We start from the raw sequence: 23600 nt of genomic DNA, 5'->3' as shown, positions 1-23600 counted from the left end.
CGGGTGAATAACAGGGCCCAACGAGCCTGCCTAGAGTTGAGGCGCTTGGCGGTGCGGAGATATTGCAGGTTGTTATGGTCAGTTCACACTAAGAATGGGTGTTCCGCCCCCTCCAACCAGTGCCTCCACTCCTCCAATGCCATCTTGATGGCGAGGAGTTCTCGATTTCCCACATCATAGTTCCTCTCAGCAGGGGTAAGACGATGGGAGAGAAAAGCGCAAGGGTTCTGGGCAGAACGCTGGGACAGGACAGCCCCCCCCCTCCGACGTCCGAGGTGTTGACCTCCACCACAAACTGACTGGACGAGTCCGGATGGATTAAGATGGGGGCTGTAGTGAATCAATGTTTGAGGTTCGAGAACGCCCAGTCAGCTGCTGGAGACCACATGACTCTAACCCGGGCCGTAAACTTTCCCCCCGATTCATCGGCCCTTTCCCCATCTCTAAAATCCTTAGCTCCTCTGCTGTTCGTCTTCGGTTGCCCTGCACCCTCTGTATACATCCCACATTTCATGTGTCTACGATTAAACCTCTGTCTTACAGCCCTTTGTCTCCTGTTTTTCTGAGTTGTGTTACAGGTATGCAAGTCAAATTATGCTGCACAGTGTAATTCCTATTAGAATCCAGCCATAGTTAGGATATCCAACAGATGGAATTTGTATTCACCGACAACCTGCATTCACAGTGGCTGTCAAGTTTAGGAACATTGATACATGAGACAACCTAATCAATCAATATACATGAAAATGATGGCTGTGGTGTTGATGGAAATGGTTTACTCTGACAAAAGCACACTCTCACACTCAACTGTGGTTATTAAGACCAACAGTGGGGTTCCTTTACACCACTGACTTTATTTATTTAACTCTTACAGTGTTAATTTAACTCCTGAATAAACACTGTGTGTGTTATGGCCCAGGTTAACCAGTGCTGACATTATTATCGCTGCTGCAGCTCAGCTAAACAAACTGTCTGAGCTTCTGTTTTAATAACCAGCGTTGAGCACACACACACACACACACACACACACACACACACACACACACACACACACACACACACACACACACACACACACACACACACACACACACACACACACACACACACACACACACACACACACAGAGGAGAGCGCACGGGAAAAGCAGAGAGGTTTTGTCCGGTTTCTCTTTCTTCTCATAGTGTTTGATCCAATAGAGAGAGTGAGGACCCTCCGCTTACCATGGGGCCATGCTCTGTCCTGTCCCCCTTCACTAACACGCACAGTCGCCCTTGTCTCTAGTGTCAGAATCCATAACCCAGCTCTGATTCAGGTCACTGACAGCATGCTGTGGTGTATCATATTCATCATCATCGCTGGATTCATGGTGGATATTGACCAACAGTCAAGCTGGGAGACCACAGAGACTGTAATCAATATTGTGGGCCAGATACAGGCAGAAGGCCTCAGAGTCAACTGGCCTCGTTACAAAACCATTTTTTTTCAGAATTGAAGTTGAGTAGTTTGAAGGATAGTCTTTTTATGGGACCAGTACACTGCTTATATGTGTGTACGTCATTGAGCAAGCGAGGGGAATGGAATATTTTAAGACGTTAGAAAGATACACTCTTTCTCCCTTTCTCTCCCTATGGCTCTCTTTCTTCAGTTCCCCTCAAACAGTTGCCCTGGCAAGGATAGCTTGCCTGAGGGGGAGCGTATCAAATCTGCAAAGAGATTTTCTCCCCACACAGAGGGAACAGAAAAAAAACCCTCTGTCGTTTCTGTCCGTCTGTTGTTTGTCACCAACGGGTGTAAGGGTGTTTTTGTGTGATGGCAGTTTAGAAAGGCTGTTTCAAACGTGAGACTGAAATTGTGTCATCGTCATGGTGACTGAGTCGGTGACTAGGCAACATCAAACTCCTGAGAATTCTCAAAAAAATGGTCACCGTGACAACACTATGGTTACAGGATCTTGGAACCGTTGGGCACCGTTGGAGTGTTAAACAATTGGATTATGATGAAATGCTTTTCATAGCATTTGATTTTATGAGAATCTTTTAGTTCTTTGAATGTCTATTCATTCCAAAAAAGCTGCAACTTGTAGATAAGGGAAAGTTATTTTGGACAAAAGAGGAAACAAATCACTGACTGTTGTTTTGATTTGAGTACAAGTAGTATACCAGGACAAAAGTAACACTGAAATGTAAATTGTGACGCTGCAAATGAGTAGTGTAGAGAGGTTTTATAACCTTGTATCACCTGTGGCAGGCAGCTGTAAACCAAGAAAACCCATCTCCAGGTGTTCTTGGTTGACTCACTGGAAGGCGACTGGAACCACCAGCCTTTTCAGAGCCAATATGGCACCTTGACCTAGAATTCCAAGGTCTTTATCTCAAACCAAGGCTTCTGACCCAGTTTGTCTGGCAGCTTATCAGGAAGAGATACAGTTGCTGTACTGGTATGAATGGTAGGCTCAACTTTTCACCTTGAAGAAGGCACAGTGATGCCGAAACATTGGTGGTTTACCCAATAAATTACTGGGACCTTGTATAGAGTATGCAACTCTCTTTATGTATTTTTATTGACCTACTTGTCAAAGGAAGTTGTTTGAAAAAGAATGACACTCCCTCACAACTTTTAAACAATGCTTGAATAAAGATTGGGGGAAAAAAGTTGTTTGCTTTTCCATTGTTTGGTTGGTGGCGATTGCTGAGTGTGGTAAGGAGGTTGATCTTACTGGAAGCCTTGTGTGTATTCACAAGGCTAGTTGTGGTAGCTTGTAGTCAATGACAAGTCCAGACCGCAGGCGTTGACGATGACCGCGTGTCATGTGACGTGTGACATCAGAGCGCTTTGGCATCGGTTGCATCAGTTCCACTAGTTTCTGGTCCCCCTTTTGTTTTGGGATAACTGTGTTGTGAACTCTCAGGTGATTATCCAGATACATCATTGACATCCTGAGGTAAAGGGTGCCCAACGCAGACACCTCTGAAACACTACCAGACAACACTACCAGACAACACTACCAAACGGGTTCTGCAGTGAGGCACAGTGACAAGCCAGATAGTAAGAGGTTTGGGAGAGTAGGAACGCTGGAGAGAGATAGACAAAAGAGGGCCAGGGAGAAAAAAGTTTTAGAGGCATTAAGTGGGAGAGTAAAAGAGAGAGAGAGAGAGAGAGCGACTGAATGAGTGGGGCTTTAGAGCGAGATTAGAGTGTGTGTGTGTGTCTGTGCGTGTGAGTGTGTCTGTGTGTCTAAGAGAGAGAGGGAGAGAGTGGGAGAGGCCATTCCCAAGAGGTTTGGTCTAATTCCCAGTGGTAGAAGTTCTTTGCACAGCAGGACCAGTAACAGACTGCTTTGTCTGACTAACCCACTCTTCTGTATTCTCAACAGCAGGGCACTGCAGACGGACGGAAAAAACCTTAAGGTTGTTTTGGGACCCATAGTGCCAGAAAGGTGAGGGGTGTGTGTGACACATTGGGTGTTGGAGAGAGTGTGTGTTTGTGTGTGTGTGTGTGTGTGTGTGTGTGTGTGTGTGTGTGTGTGTGTGTGTGTGTGTGTGTGTGTGTGAGAGAGAGAGAGAGAGAGAGAGAGTACAAGGATGACCAGGAGGTCAGTCAATGATGAGGGGACTGGGGTGAACAACACCACCCAAAATGGGGGACACCCGGGGGATATCCCTGCCCCAAAAGAGGAGCCTGATGCTCCCAACGGAAAGGTAGAGTTGAGGAAGAAGGTGACCCTGCTTCGGGGAATCTCCATCATCATCGGGACCATCATCGGAGCGGGAATCTTCATCTCGCCCAAGGGAATCCTGAAGAACTCTGGGAGTGTTGGGATGTCTCTGGTGGTGTGGATTGCCTGCGGAGTGCTATCCCTGTTCGGTGAGTCACACGTAGTTGTTGCCAGGAGGGAGGAGACATACCTGAGTAAAAGTGTGCTGAGTGGTTTTATGATGCGTGCGAACTGAAGCTATGGAGGATGGAGAATTTGTGTTTTTATTGCTGTTCAGCCCATTGGGTTACAACACCCCTGCTTCCCCTTCCCTGAAGACACTAGAGTTGAAGCATCCCAAATCAAAGTGCTAAACTTGTAAAACAGCTTTTCTTGAGATGATGAGTGTGAATGAAAGCTTCGGGGGGTGGATGAACTTTGCTAACTGTCTGCTGCTATGGAAAAGCTTCCGCTTCTACTCTTGTATTATTTCATTATATTACTGTTATTACAGAAGCCTTACGGTAGCTACTGCCTTCTAACTAACCATCTAACTGCTGAAACAGCAATTACCCTTTACGCTAACCTCTCTCTCTCTCTCTCACACACACACACACACACACACACACACACACACACACACACACACACACACACACACACACGATTATGAATACAATGAATCACATTTTCCTCTTATAGCCAGTTATCTGCTGTTGCTGATGCTGCCAATGTTTTATAGCTGGCCAGCCACTCCCCTGTCCTAAACCTTTCCCTTTTTTCTTTCCCAGGGGCCCTGTCCTATGCAGAGCTGGGAACCAGCATCCAGAAGTCCGGAGGACATTATACCTATATCCTGGAGGCCTTTGGACCACAGATGGCCTTCATACGCCTCTGGGCTGACCTCATCGCCATCAGGTAGGTGTGTGTGTGTGTGTGTGTGTGTGAGACAGAGACAGCAGCAGGAAGGGGGGATAGATACTTGCAACAAGGTGTGTGTATATCACTCTATATTGTCTGTGTGTGAGAGAGAAGGGGATGGGCCTAGTGTATATATCTCAGCATTGTAAAGATAGCAAAGCCTTTTGGATCCCATCCTGGTCCGTTGATACCCGTGGTAGCAGAGCAGTGTAAACAAACCTGCTATACTATACTATACTGTACTGCAGGTTAACCCAGGCCAGGGGGGATGTATGGTTTTGAGTCTATGGAAAATGAACAGCAATCTGGGGATGAGCCCACAGACTATGCAACAGTTATTAGATTATTGGCCATATACCAGGTTGGTGGTATATGGCCAATATACCACGGCTAAGGGCTGTATCAAGGCATTTCACGTTGCGTCGTGCCTAAGAACAGCGCTTAGCCGTGGTATGTGGGCGGCAGCGTAGCCTAGTGGTTAGAGCGTTGGACTAGTAACCGCAAGGTTGCAATATCGAATCGCTGAGCTGACAAGGTACAAATCTGTTGTTCTGCTCCTGAACAAGGCAGTTAAACCACTGTTCCTAGGCTGTCATTGAAAAGAAGAATTTGTTCTTAACGGACTTGCCTAGTTAAATAAAGGTAAAATATACCACACCCCTTCTGGCTTATTTCTTAAGTATTGCCTGGATATTTCACTGTAATTGCCTCAACTGAACCTAGCAAACATATTTGAGTCAGTAACCACTGAATATCAGTAACTATAGTTATTTGACTGTTATAGACTGTTAGTGTCAGGGGAAGCTAATAAACAGTTGTGAGGTTGGGTAAGACAGGTTCGTGTCAGTAGAAGGTCACATGCTCCCCAACATTCTGAACCGTGAGTAATGCCCCAGATCTCACATCTTTGTGGGTTAGCGTTTCCGGTCACAGTGTTTGTTTGGTAAACGTGTATGTTTGGGTCAGTGTTTTTGGGTCTGTGTGTGACAGTGTTGTCTGTTCTAGACCTGCAGGGTTGGCAGTGATATCCCTGGCCTTCGGACAATATATCCTGGAACCCATATTCATGCCGTGTGGAGTGCCAGAGATCGCTATCAAACTGGCCACGTCTATAGGAATAAGTATGTCTGAGATTGATGCTACAGCATTATTATATATATATAATAATATATTGAATTGAACAAACTTTGGACTATGGGATTTTTGTGCTTATCAGTGAGATGGTTCAAGTGAAGGTAAGGTACCAGTCAGTCTCACAAAGTGTGTGTGTGTGTGTGTGTGTGTGTGTGTGTGTGTGTGTGTGTGTGTGTGTGTGTGTGTGTGTGTGTGCGTGTGCGTGTGCGTGTGCGTGTGTATTCCTGCTCCACAGCATCAGTGATGTATCTCAACAGTATGAGTACGAGCTGGACAAACAGGATTCAGATCTTCCTCACCTTTAGCAAGCTGCTGGCCATCGCCATCATCATCGTACCTGGCCTCTATATGCTCTTCAAAGGTAAGCCTTCGTCATCATCGTCATCATCATCACCATGATCATTAGCATCAACACCATCGTCATATGTGACCGACCGCCTCAATTCTATCTTATGTAGCAAAGTTTGAAATTGTGTTTTTTTACATTTGATACGAGTAGAGACTCAGAGCTTGAAAATGATATATCATACACTGCAGTTGAGGAACAATGTAATTCTGTTTTGAAAGTCAACTTGTAACCCCACTTTTGAGAAAATGGACCTTGACTGTTTTGGTACAACTACTGGAGAGCTCTTCTTTGTCAACACCCATTCAGCATCACTCACACCCGTTTAAAATGCCTCTCCTGTGAAGTAGTGACGTGCGACATACGCCAAGTATCGTGAAACGAGTCACATATGTTACACTGAATTAAAACCACAGAAATAGCATGTTAATACTTACATCACATTGAACTCCACACTCTTTCATGACTCCTCAAAAACATTGAAATCCCTGAAAGCTTGAAAATCTTTGTGGTACATAGTGTTATGTTTGTTACAGGGACATTCCACAGATCCCCACCACTTGACCAACATAGCTATACTTAAAAACTTTATAGGGATAGACGTGCCGCTACCTCGACAACATCCGGTGAAATTGCAGAGCGCGAAATTCAAAAATACTAAATTCGTAATATTAATCATTCATGAAGATACAAGTGTCTTACATCATTTAAAAACGTAACTTCTTGTTAATCCAGATTTCAAAAAGGCTTTATGGCGAAAGAATACCATGTGATTATCTGAGGACAGCGCCCCGCATACAAAAGCATTAAAAACATTTTCCAACCAAGCAGATGCATTGCGAAAGTCAGAAATAGCCATAAAATAAATCCCTTACCTTTGAAGGTCTTCATCTGGTTGCAATCACAAGGGTCCCTGTTACATAACAAATGGTCCTTTGTTCGACAAAGTCCTTCTTTATATTCCAAACAAGTAAGTTTATTTGGCGCGCTTTATTCAATTATCCACCTGCTTCCCCCTCGTTCAAAATGCATACAAAATGAATCCCAAACATTACCAATAAACTTGGTCCAAACATGTCAAACAACATTCCTAATCAATCCTAAGGTACCCTAATATGTAAATAAACGATCAAATTTAAGACGGAAAATAGTATATTCAATACCAGAGATAAATAAATAACCTCAATAATCTTTTCGCAAAACCAAAGTTCCCAATTACACAATGAATGGTCGTTTTGTTTGATAAAGTCCTTCTTTATATCCCAAAAATGTCCATTTATTTGGCGCGTTTGATTCAGAAATATACCTGTTCCAACTCGCCCAACATGCCTACAAAGGAATGTAAAAAGTAACCTGTAAACTTGGTCCAAACATTTCAAACAACATTTCTAATCCAACTTCAGGTACCCTAATATGTAAATAATCGATAAAATTTAAGACAGAATAAATCGTGACGAAGAGGTGCGACATACACTAACTCAAAATAATCTCCCACAAACCCAGGTGGGAAAAACAACCACTTAAATATGATCCTCAATTAGAGACAACGATTACCAGCTGCCTCTAATTGGAGATCATCCCAAAAAAACAACATAGAAAAACAGAAACTAGAACCACACAACATAGAAAATACAAACTAGACAAACCCCCTGTCATGTCCTGACCTACTCTACCATAGAAAATAAAAGCTTTCCATGGTCAGGACGTGACAACCGGAGAAAAACAATGAGGAGCGCGCTCTCATTCACGCGCACCAAAAGACTAGAGTCCACCTGAGTGACACTTAGAAAGAATACGAATACTTCTTCATTTAAAAAAAAACATAGAACCATTTCTAAAGACTGTTGACATCTAGTGGAAGCCACAGGAACTGCAATCTGGGTCCTAATAATTAGGCTTTCTCATAGAAATGCATTGGAAAGTACAAAATCCAGAAAAACGCATGTAAAAAATGTTATAAATTGATTTGCATTTTAATGAGGGAAACAAGTATTTGACCCCCTCTCAATCAGAAAGATTTCTGGCTCCCAGGTGTTTTTTATACAGGTAATGAGCTGAGATTAGGAGCACACTCTTAAAACCTGTCTAGGATAGGGGGCAGTATTTTCACGGCCGGATAAAAAACATACCCGATTTAAACTGGTTACTACTCTTGCCCAGAAATGAGAATATGCATATTATTAGTAGATTTGGATAGAAAACACTCTAAAGTTTCTAAAACTGTTTAAATGGTGTCTGTGAGTATAACAGAACTCATATGGCAGGCAAAAACCTGAGAAGATTCCAAGCAGAAAGTGGCCTGTCTGCGAATTTGTAGTCCTTCTGTTGCTTCTCTATCGAAACTACAGTATCTGAGCTGTTACGTGACACTTTCTAAGGCTTCCATTGGCTCTCTAAAGCCTTCAGAAACCGGATTGAGGCGTCTCCTCTCTCTGGGCAGATAATAGCAGCTCAGTTTGTCAGTGGACTGCCTGGTGACAGAGAGATTGGAGATGCGCGGTCACAAGACCTCGCCATTTTTTCTCTTCCTTTTTGAATGACTACAACATTGTCCGGTTGGAATATTATCGCTATTTTACGAGAAAAATAGCATAAAAATTGATTTTAAACAGCGTTTGACATGCTTCTAAGTACGGTAATGGAACATTTCAATTTTTTTGGTCTGGAAATGCGCTCGCGCGTTACCCTTTGGATAGTGACCTGAACGCACGAACAAAACGGGGTTATTTGGACATAACTATGGATTATTTGGAACAAAAACAACATTTGTTGTGGAAGTAGCAGTCCTGGGAGTGCATTCTGACGAAGAACAGCAAAGGTAATAAAATGTTTCTAATAGTAATTCTGAGTTTAGTGAGCCCCGAAGTTGGCGGGTGTCTGAATAGCTAGCCTGTGATGGCTGGCCTATGTACTCAGAATATTGCAAAATGTGCTTTCGCCGAAAAGCTATTTTAATATCTGACATAGCGATTGCATAAAGGAGTTCTGTATCGATAATTCTTAAAATAATTTATGTATTTTGTCAACGTTTATGATGAGTAATTTAGTAAATTCACCAGAAGTTTTGTGTGGGAATGCTAGTTCTGAACATCACATGCTAATGTAAAAAGCTGTTTTTTGATATAAATATGAACTTGATTGAACAAAACATGCATGTATTGTATAACATAATGTCCTAGGAGTGTCATCTGATGAAGATCATCAAAGATTAGTGCTGCATTTAGCTGTGTTTTGGGTTTTTGTGACATATATGCTTGCTTTGAAAATGGCTGTGTGATTATTTTTGGCTGTGCACTCTCCTAACATAATCTAATGTTTTGCTTTCGCTGTAAAGCCTTTTTGAAATCGGACAATGTGGTTGGATTAACGAGAGTCTTGTCTTTCAAATGGTGTAAAATAGTCTGGTTGAAAAATTGAAATTATTGCATTTTTGAGGTATTTGTATTTCGCGCCACGTTCTTCCATTGGATATTTGGCGAGGCGTTCCGCTAGCGGAATGTCTAGATGCAAAGGGAGTGCTCCTAATCTCAGTTTGTTACCTGCATTAAAGACACCTGTCCACAGAAGCAATCAATCAATCAGATTTCAAACTCTCCACCATGGCCAAGACCAAAGAGCTCTCCAAGGAGGTCAGGGACAAGATTGTAGACCTACACAAGGCTGGAATGGGCTGCAAGACCATCGCCAAGCAGCTTGGTGAGAAGGTGACAACAGTTGGTGCGATTTTTTGCAAATGGAAGAAACACAAAAGAACTGTCAGTCTCCCTTGGCCTGGGGCTCCATGCAAGATCTCACCTCGTGGAGTTGCAATGATCATGAGACCAGTGAGGAATCAGCCCAGATGTGACGATCGTCGTCGAAAGGAGTAGACCAAAGCGCAGCATGGTAAGTGCTCATGATATTTCTTTATTTAACTCAGAACACTAAAACAAAACAATAAACAACGGAAAACGAACGTCACGTTCTGCAGGCTATCTGAGCTGTACAAAAACAAGATCCCACACTGAAGGAGGGAAAAAGGGCTGCCTAAGTATGATTCCCAATCAGAGACAATGATAGACAGCTGCCTCTGATTGGAAACCATACTCAGCCAAAACAAAGAAATACAACACATGGAATGCCCACCCCACACCCTGACCTAACAAAATAGAGAAATAAAACGTCTCTCTCAGGTCAGGGCGTGACAGTACCCCCCCAAAGGTGCGGACTCCAGGCCGCAAACCTGAACCTATAGGGGAGGGTCCGGGTGGGCATCTACCCATGGTGGCGGCTCCGGTTCGGGGCGTATCCCCCGCTCCGCCCACTGATCCCTCCGCTTTTTTGCCACCAGACTGTGGATCGTCGTCGGAGGAACCGGACCGTAGATCATCACCGGAAGCTCTGTACTGCAGGCCGCCGCTGGAGGCTCTGGGCTGCAGGCCACCACTGGAGGCCCTGGACTGTAGACTGCCGCTGGAGGCTCTGGACTGCAGACCGCCACTGCAGGCTCTGGACTGTAGACTGCCGCTGAAGACTCTGGACTGCATACCGCCGCTGAAGACTCTGGACTGCAGACCGTCATTGAAGACTCTGGACTGCAGACCGTCGTTGGAGGTTCCGGACTGTGGACTGTCTCAGGAGGTACCGGACTGGGGACCGTCACTGCAGGCTCCATGCCATGGATCATCACTGCAGGCTCCGTGCCATGGATCACCACTGGAGGCTTTGTGCCATGGATCATCACTGGAGGCTCCGGGCCATGGATTATCACAGGAGGCTTTGTGCCATGGATCATCCCTACAGGCTCCGGGCCATGGATCATCCCTACAGGCTTCTTGCCATGGATTATTACATTTACATTACATTTAAGTCATTTAGCAGACGCTCTTATCCAGAGCGACTTACAAAATGGTGCATTCACCTTATGATATCCAGTGGAACAACCACTTTACAATAGTGCATCTAAATCTTTTAAGGGGGGGGGGTTAGAAGGATTACTTTATCCTATCCTAGGTATTCCTTAAAGAGGTGGGGTTTCAGGTGTCTCCGGAAGGTGGTGATTGACTCCGCTGTCCTGGCGTCGTGAGGGAGCTTGTTCCACCATTGGGGTGCCAGAGCAGCGAACAGTTTTGACTGGGCTGAGCGGGAACTGTGCTTCCTCAGAGGTAGGGGGGCCAGCAGGCCAGTGGTGGATGAACGCAGTGCCCTTGTTTGGGTGTAGGGCCTGATCAGAGCCTGAAGGTATGGAGGAGCCGTTCCCTTCACAGCTCCGTAGGCAATCACCATGGTCTTGTAGCGGATGCGAGCTTCAACTGGAAGCCAGTGGAGAGAGCGGAGGAGCGGGGTGACGTGAGAGAACTTGGGAAGGTTGAACACCAGACGATTATCACTGGAGGCTCCAGCCCATGGATTATCACTGGAGGCTTCGTGCCATGGATCATCACTACAGGCTTCTTACGTGGAGCCGGAACAGGTCTCACCGGACAGGGGAACGTCGCTGGAGGCTCCGGACTGGGGGACGTTGCCAGAAGCTCTGGATTGGGAACTGTCGCCGGAAGCTCTGGACTGGGAAAGCGCACTGGAGGCCTGATGCGTGGGGCTGGCACAGGTGGAGCCAGACTGGTAACACGCACCTCAGGGCAAGTGCGAGGAGCAGGAACAGGACACACCGGACTGGGCAGGCGCACTAGAGACCTGATGCGTGGGGTGGCACAGGTGGCGCCAGACTGGTGACACGCACCTCAGGGCAAGTGCGAGGAGCTGGCACAGGGCGTACCAGACTGGAGAGACTCACTGGAGGCCGGATGCGTGGAGCAGGCACAGGATATACTGGGCTGTGGAGGTGCACTGGAGGTCTCGAGCATAGAGCTGGCACAACCCGTCCTGGCTGGATTCTTACTTTCGCCCGGCAAATGCGGGGCGCTAGCACAGGACGCACTGGGCTGTGAATGCGCACTGGCGACACCGTGCGCATCACCGCATAACACGGTGCTTGCTCAGTCACTCGCTCCCCACGGTAAGCACGGGGAGTTGGCACAGGTCTCCACCCTGACTCTGCCAATCTCCCCGTGTGCCCCCCCAAAAAAATATTTTGGGGCTGCCTCTCGTGCTTCCGTCGTTGCCGTGCTAGTTCCTCGTCTTGTCGCCGCTCTGCTCTCGCTGCCTCCACCTGTTCCCATGGGAGGCGATGCCATCCAACCTGGATCTCCTCCCACATCCAGGATCCCTTTCAGTCCAGGATGTCTTCCCAGGTCCATTGCGCCGGACCACGCTGCTTGGTCTTTTTGTGGTGGGGTCCTCTGTGACGATCGTCGTCGAAAGGACTAGACCAAAGGGCAGCGTGGTAAGTGCTCATGATATTTCTTTATTTAACTCAGAACACTAAAACAAAACAATAAACAACGGAAAACGAACGTCACGTTCTGCAGGCTATCTGAGCTGTACGAAAACAAGATCCCACACTGAAGGAGGGAAAAAGGGCTGCCTAAGTATGATTCCCAATCAGAGACAACGATAGACAGCTGCCTCTGATTGGAAACAATACTCAGCCAAAACAAAGAAATACAACACATAGAATGCCCACCCCACACCCTGACCTAACAAAATAGAGAAATAAAACGTCTCTCTCAGGTCAGGGCGTGACACCAGAACTACACGGGAGGATCTTGTCAATGATCTCAAGGCAGCTGGGACCATAGTCACCAAGAAAACAATTGGTAACACACTACGCCGTGAAGGACTGAAATCCTGCAGCGCCCGCAAGGTCCCCCTGCTCAAGAAAGCACATATACATGCCCGTCTGAAGTTTGCTAATGAACATCTGAATGATTCAGAGGACAACTGGGTGAAAGTGTTGTGGTCAGATGAGACCAAAATGGAGCTCTTTGGCATCAACTCAACTCGCCGTGTTTGGAGGTGTTTGCTGCCTATGACCCCAAGAACACCATCCCCACCGTCAAACATGGAGGTGGAAACATTATGCTTTGGGGGTGTTTTTCTGCTAAGGGGACAGGACAACTTCACCGCATCAAAGGGACGATGGACGGGGCCATGTACCATCATATCTTGGGTGAGAACCTCCTTGCCTCAGCCAGGGCATTGAAAATGGGTCGTGGATGGGTATTCCAGCATGACAATGACCCAAAACACACGGCCAAGGCAACAAAGGTGTGGCTCAAAAAGAAGCACATTAAGGTCCTGGAGTGGCCTAGCCAGTCTCCAGACCTTAATCCCATAGAAAATCTGTGGAGGGAGCTGAAGGTTCGAGTTGCCAAACGTCAGCCTCGAAACCTTAACGACTTGGAGAAGATCTGCATAGAGGAGTGGGACAAAATCCCTCCTGAGATGTGTGCAAACCTGGTGGCCAACTACAAGAAACGTCTGACCTCTGTGATTGCCAACAAGGGTTTTGCCACTAAGTACTAAGTCATGTTTTGCAGAGGGGTTAAATACTTATTTCCCTCAATAAAATGCAAATCAATTTATAACATTTTTGACATGTGTTTTTCTGGATTTTTTTGTTGTTATTCTGTCTCTCACTGTTCAAATAAACCTACCATTGAAATTATAGACTGATCATTTCTTTGTCAGTGGGCAAACGTACAAAATCAGCAGGGGATCAAATACTTTTTTCCCTCACTGTAATAGCTACAAAGTGTCTGTAGACTTGGTGTTCTGCCATACCAATGTTCATTGAACATCAGTCATTTAAGCTTTAAGAGGGTTATTATTTGCCTCTTTGCAAGTGTGTTCCAAACCTCTTGACGGTCGCCTAGGATAGGGGGCGCCACAGCGCATTTTGAAAAAAATTAGTGCCCATTTTAAACGGCCTACTACTCAAACTCAGAAGCTAGGATATGCATATAATTAATACTTGTGGATAGACAACACCCTAAAGTTTCTAAAACTGTTTGAATGGTGTCTGTGAGTATAACAGAACTCATATGGCAGTGAAAACCCCGAGACAGATCGAAACAGGAAGTGGAATTCTGAATTGCGGACTCAACTTCATCACGTTGCCTATTAATCACACCGTGAGCTATGGTTCATTGAGCACTTCCGATTGCTTCCACTAGATGTCCCCAGTCTTTACAAAGTGATTTGAGTCTCCTACTGTGAAAACTGACAGAATGACACGCTGTGGAACGTGGTCACACGGAGAGGGCCATCACCATTATGACGCCGGCGCCCCTGGCTACCCTCCCCTTTCGAAACGTTTATAAAGACAATGCAATCGTCCCCCTTGAATCTTATTGGAGCTCTGGTTGAAAAAGTCCCTAAAGATTTATGTTATACAACGTTTGACATGTTTGAACGAACCTAAATAAGAAAAAAATGCATTTTGTTGAAAGAGTAGCCCCGCGCACGTCGGAACTTTTGGTGCAGCCTTCAGAACGCTCTAACAACAACAAGCTAATGGAACATAAAGGATGAACTTTTTAGAACGAAAATACATTTGTTGTGGACCTGGGATTCCTGGAAGTGCCTAAGGATGAAGATAATCAAAGGTAAGGGATTATTGACAATAGTATACAAGACTAGATTTGATATGCGATTGTTCCAAGATGGCGCTGACCTGTATTGCTAGCCTATTGTTCTGAGTATCGCATCCCCTTTTATCGAAAGTGTGATTACCCAGTAAAGTTATTTTTAAATCTGGCATTACAGGTGCTTTCAAGAGATATTCATCTATAAATCTTAGAATGACAATATTACATTTTAAAAATGTTTTTGAATAGTAATTTAGTAAATTGTAGCGTTGTTTCATCGGATGCATTTGAGGGAAAATAGTTAGTCAACGTTACGCACCGATGTAAAATGCTGTTTTTATATATAAATATGAACTTTATCGAACAAAAGAATGCATGTATTGTGTAACATGATGTCCTAGGTGTGTCATCTGATGAAGATTGTCAAAGGTTAGTGCTACATTTAGCTGTTTTTTGGTTATTTGTGATGCATGTGGTTGGTCGGAAAATGGCTATGTGGCTACTTTTACGATATACTCCTCTAACATAATCTAATGTTTTGCTTTCGCTGTAAAGCCGTTTTGACATCGGACAACGTGGTTCGATTCAGGAGAGGTGTATCTATAAAACGCTATAATTTGAAAAAAAAATTGAATTTTTTTTAAATTACATTTTGTTATGCTAATGGCGATAGGATTTTTCGCTGGATGTAAGGCCGCACAGGGGTTGAGGAATACACTACATACAGTATGTGTGTGTTGTACTGGAATGTTCTTACGGCTGCAACTACCGAGAAAGATGTGTATACCTTGTCAAACACTCAACAAGTTTTGATATTTTATGGTGAACGTGTTATTCCTTCTTTGTGTTTATGTGCAGGGGAGACTAAGAACTTTGAGAATGCATTTGAGGTCAGTAATATCAAGCTCACAGGCCTTCCTCTGGCCTTTTACTCTGGGATGTACGCCTATGCTGGATGGTAGGTATGGACTTCTTATAACTTAACTAGCTGTAATATCTAATTCTACCCTTTTCATGAAGCCAACTAGTGTAATGCATTATTACTTGTCATGAGCATGTATGAGCTCTTGTAAGGTACAGTATTTCCAAATGTAATATTATTGTAAAGCTCCAACTTTCTGCCGGCAGGTTTTATCTGAACTTCGTGACTGAGGAAGTAGAGAATCCAGAAAAGTGAGTTCATCCTCCTCATTCCATATCTTGTTCACGTACAATAGGTTTTCCTGATCGTAATATCGTTGGTCTCAAATGTTTACGTATCCTCAGGACTGTCCCATTGGCCATCTGTATCTCCATGGCGATAGTGACTTTCTGCTACGTGTTGACTAACGTGGCGTACTACACTGTGATGTCAGCAGAGGAGCTGTTGGCATCACAAGCCGTTGCCGTGGTAAGGCATCCAACAAGCTCACTGCCTATTGGCCGATTTGATCGACACTGATCCTACAACCACCCACCGCTATTGGCTGGCGTTAACATAAGAGTCCTATGTATTTCTGTGTGTGATGTATTGATACACTTGAGGCGCATTGACTGCAGTCACACACCTTGTTCATCAGCGCTTCATCAGGCCATGATGGTGTCTGTGGTGTTGCTCTCCTGCACTCTAAACTGTAATCAGTAGACCTCCAAGCCCAACACCTCTGCTTCCCAGTATGGCCTTATGTGATTCCACAGTCCATCCCTCTCAATGATAATTAAGTAATCTTGCAGTCTTAATGACATAGCCATAGACAGAGACTGTATACTGATCTCAGACCTGTTTGGAGAAGGGGGAGGGTTATTCACTAAAAGGGCTTTGATCTGATCAGATCTTTCTAATGGTGTTAGTTTCCTTACGGTTTTATAGGTCTGTGATGTTGCTCTTAAGGAAAGTGTGAGAGCATTGGAGCTACGCATATGTTCGTTAGTTAGATAATAATTGAATTGAGGATCTTTTTCTGCATCTCTTTGTCCCTGTTTAGTTCATACTCTCTCTCTCTCTCTCTCTCTCTCTCTCTCTCTCTCTCTCTCTCTCTCTCTCTCTCTCTCTCTCGTCTGTTTTTCCTGCAGACGTTTGCAGGGAAGATGATGGGGAACTTTTCGGTGGCGGTGCCGGTATTTGTAGCCTTGTCGTGCTTTGGTTCGATGAATGGCTGCTTGTTCGCTTTCTCAAGGTGGGCTGCGTCAACTCAGGTGTCAAACCGCAGCCTTCGCTAGCTTCTCCTGCCAAGGAGAATGAAAAATTGCCTTCCCTTCCCAACACAATGTTTGAGGACTGTGTGAGAGGAATCTAATCTTATCTTTTTTTTTCAACTGCCAAACCCTGTTAAGCAGAAGTTTAGATGTGTGGTATAGTGGTATAGTGAAAACACAATAACTGACATTGCATTTCTGTGTGAAGGTCAGTTATGACTGTCAGTAGTTGACTTTCATGTGTAGTTTTCATATATTGGATTTTTTTAGACACCGCTTACAAAGAAGATGATGAAGTGTTGTTGTTGAAGGTATTTTTCATTTCATCCTGAAGATTGTGTGATTGTGTTGGTCATTCTAGAATGTTCTACGTGGCATCACGCGAGGGCCATCTCCCTGAGGTTCTGTCCATGATCCACGTCCGCAGACACACTCCTTTGGCAGCCGTCCTCGTTCTGGTCAGATAAATGTTTTAGTTTTTTTCATACACACATATCGCTCTTTACTGTCTTTATGAGGACCTGCTCTACAGGGTCCACAATTAAAACTTTGCATTTCTGTATTTATGCTTTAACTGTTAATTAACATGCTTTGTGGGTACATGTCAGCATCTCTGCCACTTCCTCATTGGATCCGTATGTTTGTTTGTTTGTTTCTCTCTCTATCTCTCTCTCTCTCTCTGTGTGTATGTGTGTGTTTGTGTGTCGGACTGTCCATTCTTTCTATGTGTGTGTTTACAGTACCCTATGACGGTGTTCCAGCTGTTTGTGGGAGATATCTACAGTCTGTTGAACTTCATGAGCTTCCTCCGCTGGCTCTTCATTGGCGTGGCTGTGCTGGGCCTCATCTACATGAGATACACACGCCCTGACATGCCACGCCCTTTCAAAGTCAGTCCAACACACGTGAATCATCAACCATCAAATCATCAAATGTATCTATAAAGCCCTTTTTACATCAGCAGTTGTCACAAAGTGCTTATGCACACACACACACACACACACACACACACACACACACACACACACACACACACACACACACACAGACGCAGATGCACGTAGACATAAACACATCAAAGGGCGATTAGGACATCGCTCCTTCTGTGCCACTGCATGTGGCCGTGGAGGCCGATGCACGAGCCGCCGATATGCAAGCATCTTGCACACATTTTTTTTTTTTATTTTATTTATTTCACCTTCATTTAACCAGGTAGGCTGGTTGAGAACAAGTTCTCCATTTACAACTGCGACCTGGCCGAGATAGAGCAAAGCAGTGCGACACAAACAACACAGAGTTACACATGGGATAAACAAACGTACAGTCAATAACACGATAGAGAAGTCTATGTACAGTGTGTGCAAATGTAGTAAGATTAGGGAGGTAAGGCAATGAATAGGCCAATAGTGGCGAAATAATTGCAAATTAGCAATTAAACCCTGGAGTGATCGATGTGCAGACAATCACATGGACAGAGTATGAGTCTGTCTAATGGCTGTCTTGTTCAAAACAACTACTGAACACTTTACTATTTACACTCTTGACTCCTTTGCACTTTTTTGTCTGTCTCTCCAGGTTCCTCTTTTCATTCCAGCCATTTTCTCATTCACCTGTTTCTTCATGGTGTTCCTCTCTCTCTACTCCGACCCCGTCAACACAGGGATAGGATTCGCCATCTCCCTGACAGGAATCCCAGCCTACTATGTTTTCATTGTGTTTGACCGCAGACCCAAGTGGCTACAGGACGGTTTAGGTAACACGCTACCTACATTTAGAAGGCATTTACTAGACATCACTGTGAAAATCACACATACTACTGGCATATGGACAGGATTGATTCATCTTTATAAAGCAATTGTTCAACTCAAGGGATTAATCGGTGCGTCAGTGGACCATTAAACTATCCACTCATAGTTTACCACACATAATCAATTTCCAATCAATTTTCAGCATGGCATCCTATCGAAATTGAAGCATGAATCCCAACAATGTGTCCATGTTGACACTTTGGAAATAATATTGTCCTAACGCTCCATAATTATTGGGACAGTGAAGCATTTTGTTTCTTTTGGCTCCAAACTCCAAAAGTTTGGTTTTGAAATCAAACAGTAACAATGAAGTTAAAGTGCAGACTGCCAGCTTTCATTTGAGGGTATTTTCATTCATATCGGGTGAACTGTTTAGAAAGTACAGTACTTTTTGTACATAGTCCCCCATTTTAGGGGAGCCAAAGTAAAGGGGACAGATTCACTTGATATTTGTGCATCTATAACTTTCTCACTCATAATTATTCAGGATTCATTCATACGTAATCATGGTAACATCCACATTCATGTAGAAGTGTTTCGAAACATATTCTACTCATATTTACAATAAAAGTGACAATACATTATTCTTGTTTTTCTTCTATTGGGCACAAATCTGAACACATCCAAAACAAACAGCAAATGTATCCAGCAAATTTGTAGAGTCACACGCTTGATGTAGTCATTGTGTGCTATGAATATGGGACCAAATATAACGTTTTACTACTTTAATACACATATAAGAGAATTTGTCCCAATACTGTTGCTCCCCTAAAATGGGGGGTGGATAATTTACAAAAAGTGCTTTACTTTCTAAACGGTTCACTCAATGTGGATGAAAAAAACTTCAAGTTAAAGCTGACAGTCTGCCCTTTAACCTCGTAGTCATTGTTTGATTTCAAATCCAACGTTTTGAACTATAGAGCCAAAAGAAGAAAGAATGCTTCACTGTCCCAATAATTATGGAGGGTACTGTAACATGGTATCATAATAGTTTTTCTATGTGTTTTATTCTGTCTCCAGATTCCTTCAACAGATCTGTCCAGATCATCCTGGAGGTGATCCCAGCGGAACACTGACACTCCTTCACACCATATCCCCACACCGATGGCCTCTATTGCACCGTTTCATAGAATAAATTATTATGACTCTCCCATCCTGCTGTCCTTATCTAGGCAGGCTTAGCCCTGCTCTGCTCTCACATTTCACATTACCAATTCAAACCGCCTGAATACTTGCTCCTCTCTCCTCACTCAAGCATTTGAAATGGAATGGCCAGGCAGGCAGGGAGGTGAGGCTGTGGCTGTGTGTGTGACTGTGTGTGTGTGTCTCCCTGTGTGAGATTTGCAGGTAATCCATCTCTGTAACCCCTACCCTCTGGCTCCAGTCTGCAGTGGGAGCCCAGCCTCTTAGAAATGCAACAGCTTTTATTGTTGATGAGATGCGGCAGAGCCAGGGAATCCCTGTAAGCTTGGAGTATAACTATCTTTGGCAGCAATCACAGCTAGCTTTAGTCATTGTTACAGCTAGCATTAGCCACAATCACAGCTAGCGTTAGCCACAATCGCAGCTAGCGTTAGCCACAATCGCAGCTAGCGTTAGCCACAATCGCAGCTAGCGTAAGCCACAATCGCAGCTAGCGTTAGCCACAATCACAGCTAGATTTAGCCACAATCACAGCTAGCATTAGTCATTTTTACAGCTAGCATTAGCCAAAATCACACCTAGCAGTAGGTCAAAGTCTTTGCTTGCCTTAACCATTGTCACCTCTAGCATTAGCCATAGTCACTGACTGCTACACCTCAGACAACACTGGATACTCAGTTTTCTCCAGATCATTCAGGATCAGACTATACAACACACATAAATTAAGCCTAAGGCTACCTATAGTTATTTCTATATTTTAGGAAATGAAGACAGATCAGTGAGTGTTAATTGTTGTGTGTTGTATAGTCTGAGTAAGACAAGCACTCCCTTTGCACTATCAGAACAGTAAACTCATACTCAATCTACAGATGCCTGTGAAACATGATGTCCTTAAGCACATGACAACCAACGTTAATGTGATAATGTTTGATCTTTTTTGAAACATGTATGTTCAGGACATTGAAATTATGCCCTGGAGAACCTGATATCCGATTTCATAGAACAATAAAAACACTTTTGTATCGGGTATACCACTATTTGTACAATACAAGGGATACAGCATCTTATTTTCACTTAGTGAAGATGGCAACCTTAAGAGGTCCGTCCGTCCGTCCGTCCGTCCGTCCGTCCGTCCGTCTGTCTGTGCATGTGAACTGGCATAATTTAAGCCTCAAATACGCTGGGCAGAATAGCTCTATTACCACAGATGATTCACACCAGGGTTACACCAGGGTTACTCAAGCTGTGAAGCAGCTTTGAGACAAACACACACACACTGTTGCCAGGATATTGGCTATGTACCAGAGGCTAATGTTCTCACACATACATGTGAGTGAGCACTGCCAGAGTCCTGGCTAGCAGCCTAGAGTATAGACAGGAAGAGAGCATCCCAACACTACTGCACACGACCAGGAACACTGCCTAACAGAGAGAGAGAAGGAGAGAGAGAGAAATTAGGCCATTACCCGCTAATTATCAAAATCCAAATTCTACAACCACTTAAAAGGGAACAAAGGCATCACCTACATAGAGATGAACCTGGAGAAGAGTCTCCTAAGCAAGCTGGTCCTGGGGCTCTGTTCACAAACACGAACAGACCCCACAGAGCCCTAGGACAGCAACACAATTAGACCCAACCAAATCATGAGAAAACAAAAAGATAATTACTTGACACATTGGAAAGAATTAACAAAAAACTGAGCAAACTAGAATGCTATTTGGCCCTAAACAGAGAGTACACAGTACTCGAAACAGACTCAGTGAGCATAGCCTTGCTATTGAGAAAAGCCACTGTAGGCAGACCTGGCTCTCAAGACAGGCTATGTGCACACTGCCCACAAAATGAGGTGGAAACTGAGCTGCACTTACTTCCTAACCTCCTGCCAAATGTATGACCATATTAGAGACACATTTTTCCCTCAGATTACACAGACCCACAAATAATTTGAAAACAAACCCAATTTTGATATACTCTCTTATCTATTGGGTGAATCTCCCTCCCGTTGGCTAGTCTGTGTCTCCTATTCTTCCTCTCCACCCCCCCATCTTCTACTTTAGGATTCTTGGCTGAGTTTCCAGCTGTATGGTTCTTCTTCCTCCTTCTCCTCTTCCTCTTTTCTGTATGCTGCTCAGCACGGTCTCTGAGTCTGTCTGACCTTTCCTTCTGCTGAGCAAAACACGCACACACACACACACGCACACACACACGCATACACACATGCGCGCGCGCACACACGCGCACGCACACACGCGCACACACGCGCACGCACACTCTCTTTCTTTTTCATCGTCTACTGCCTGCCTCGCACCTCTTCCTCTGCAGTTTACTAAAATGGCACAAGGGGGTGATATAGTGCAATGCAACAGTCTTGTCCTCAGACTAAGCAGGAGTTAGTAATATGAGGGACTAAACATTCAAATCTGAGTCACTCTATCCATACAGCCGATCTCCACTTCTCTCTGTTGCAGGGATGAATAAGGAATGTAAACATTGTTCCTTCTGGTTGAAACCAAGACCCTGTCCTATTGGATTACCTACTTCTTTGGAATGTTGATGTTACTATGCAAGAACTACAATTGTAGGTTTCTCTATGCAAACAAAATGGATTCCTCTCTCCTTTTTCATTCAAGGGTTAGTTTGCCCAAATGACAAAATGACATTTTGGTTTCCTTACCCTGTAAGCGGTCTATGGACTCCTGAAGTATCTAAAAACAAATGATTGTGTAACTCCATTAAGTTACTTATAGAGGATTTGGAGATAAAGTGAACCAACCGAACCATTGACTTGCATTGGATTTGTGCCCATAATGCCAAAAAGTTTGTATTTGAAACAGTAAATCAGGTAAACAAAACCAAAGCATGGATTGCTGTCATAACTTCCATAGTAGACTGCTAACAGGACACCAATCTTTAAGTGGATGATATAAACTGATATGTATGAACCAAACCATAGTGTGGACAACAGGCCACACATACTGTAGGAACCACTGAGACCACAGTGAAATCCAAAGCATTAAAGAGACGCTCTGTGGTGGGCAGGCAGATGCCTTCCGGTCACTGTCCTAACAGACAGAGAGAGCGGGGGGGCAGTAGGCTGCCGACAAGATATGGAAAGAGAGAGCGAGAGAAAGAACTAGAGAGAAAGAGAGAGAGAAAAATAATAATATACAGTACAGCAGGTGATCTCTAACAGGAAGTGACGTGTTTACTGTGGGGTCAGAGGTCAGAATGTGGGGGGGTTTAGAATGTGGGGTTCTAGGTTTTTTAGAAGCTCTATCAGAGGGAGGGAGTGTGACTCAGCCCCCTTACACAGAGAGTGAGGGGGTCTACTGGCCAAGTATGACTAATCGTGCTAACCGAATGTGGGGATTGAAGGGGGTGTGTGGGGGAAGGGGTTGGAGAAAGCAGTCCTGAAGGGTTGTGGGTCACTTTCATCCACCTACTCTCAAGATTCTGTGTGCAGGATTCCTCTCTCTGTGTGAGGGGAGGTTAAAATTATAGACATGTGCTTGCGTGTGTTGTGATAGAAGGTTACAGTTGTTTTTACAGTAATGCTGTTTATATAACGTTCCGGGCATGCTTGCATGAGTGTGTGTGGCTGTGTGGCTGTGTGACTGCGTGTGTGTGTGTGTGTGTGTGTGTGTGTGTGTGTGTGTGTGTGTGTGTGTGTGTGTGTGTGTGTGTGTGTGTGTGTGTGTGTGTGTGTGTGTGTGTGTGTGTGTGTGTGTGTGAGCAGGGGTGGGGGTTAAAGGAAAAGGCCTGTGGTGTTTTACTGTCACTGTAACAGAGTGACAGTCATTGTGACTCACCTGACTAGTAGTGAATTCACAGTGTACAAGGAGAGAACAGCCCACGTCCACTCTGACAGATCCTCTAATTATAACAGAGGACTGCGCGGCTGGCCTC

At 44.4% G+C, this 23600-nt stretch overlaps 1 protein-coding gene across 1 annotated transcript; it reads left to right on the top strand.

Annotated features, from left to right (window-relative positions):
- The first annotated feature begins 3192 nt into the window (after positions 1–3192).
- LOC106611782 (cystine/glutamate transporter) lies at positions 3193–20720 on the top strand. Its single transcript, XM_014212358.2, has 12 exons — positions 3193–3868; positions 4490–4616; positions 5625–5740; positions 5989–6114; positions 15426–15525; positions 15696–15740; positions 15834–15957; positions 16620–16723; positions 17104–17200; positions 17483–17632; positions 18318–18495; positions 19571–20720. The coding sequence occupies exons 1-12, from the start codon at positions 3586–3588 to the stop codon at positions 19624–19626; spliced, it is 1506 nt and encodes a 501-aa protein (XP_014067833.1). The 5' UTR covers positions 3193–3585; the 3' UTR covers positions 19627–20720.
- The last annotated feature ends 2880 nt before the right edge of the window (positions 20721–23600 follow it).

The sequence above is a fragment of the Salmo salar genome, chromosome ssa09, assembly GCF_905237065.1.
Source record: "Salmo salar chromosome ssa09, Ssal_v3.1, whole genome shotgun sequence".
Lineage (NCBI taxonomy): Eukaryota > Metazoa > Chordata > Actinopteri > Salmoniformes > Salmonidae > Salmo > Salmo salar.
Note: the sequence above shows the minus strand (reverse complement) of the source record. Positions and strands in the feature narration are given on the sequence as shown.

Coding starts and splice junctions, on each gene's coding strand:
- LOC106611782 (XM_014212358.2), top strand. CDS start 3,586: ATGACCAGGAGGTCAGTCAATGATGAGGGGACTGGGGTGAACAACACC. Junction 3,869..4,489: donor CGGAGTGCTATCCCTGTTCG/GTGAGTCACACG, acceptor TTTCTTTCCCAG/GGGCCCTGTCCTATGCAGAG. Junction 15,958..16,619: donor CATCACAAGCCGTTGCCGTG/GTAAGGCATCCA, acceptor TTTTTCCTGCAG/ACGTTTGCAGGGAAGATGAT.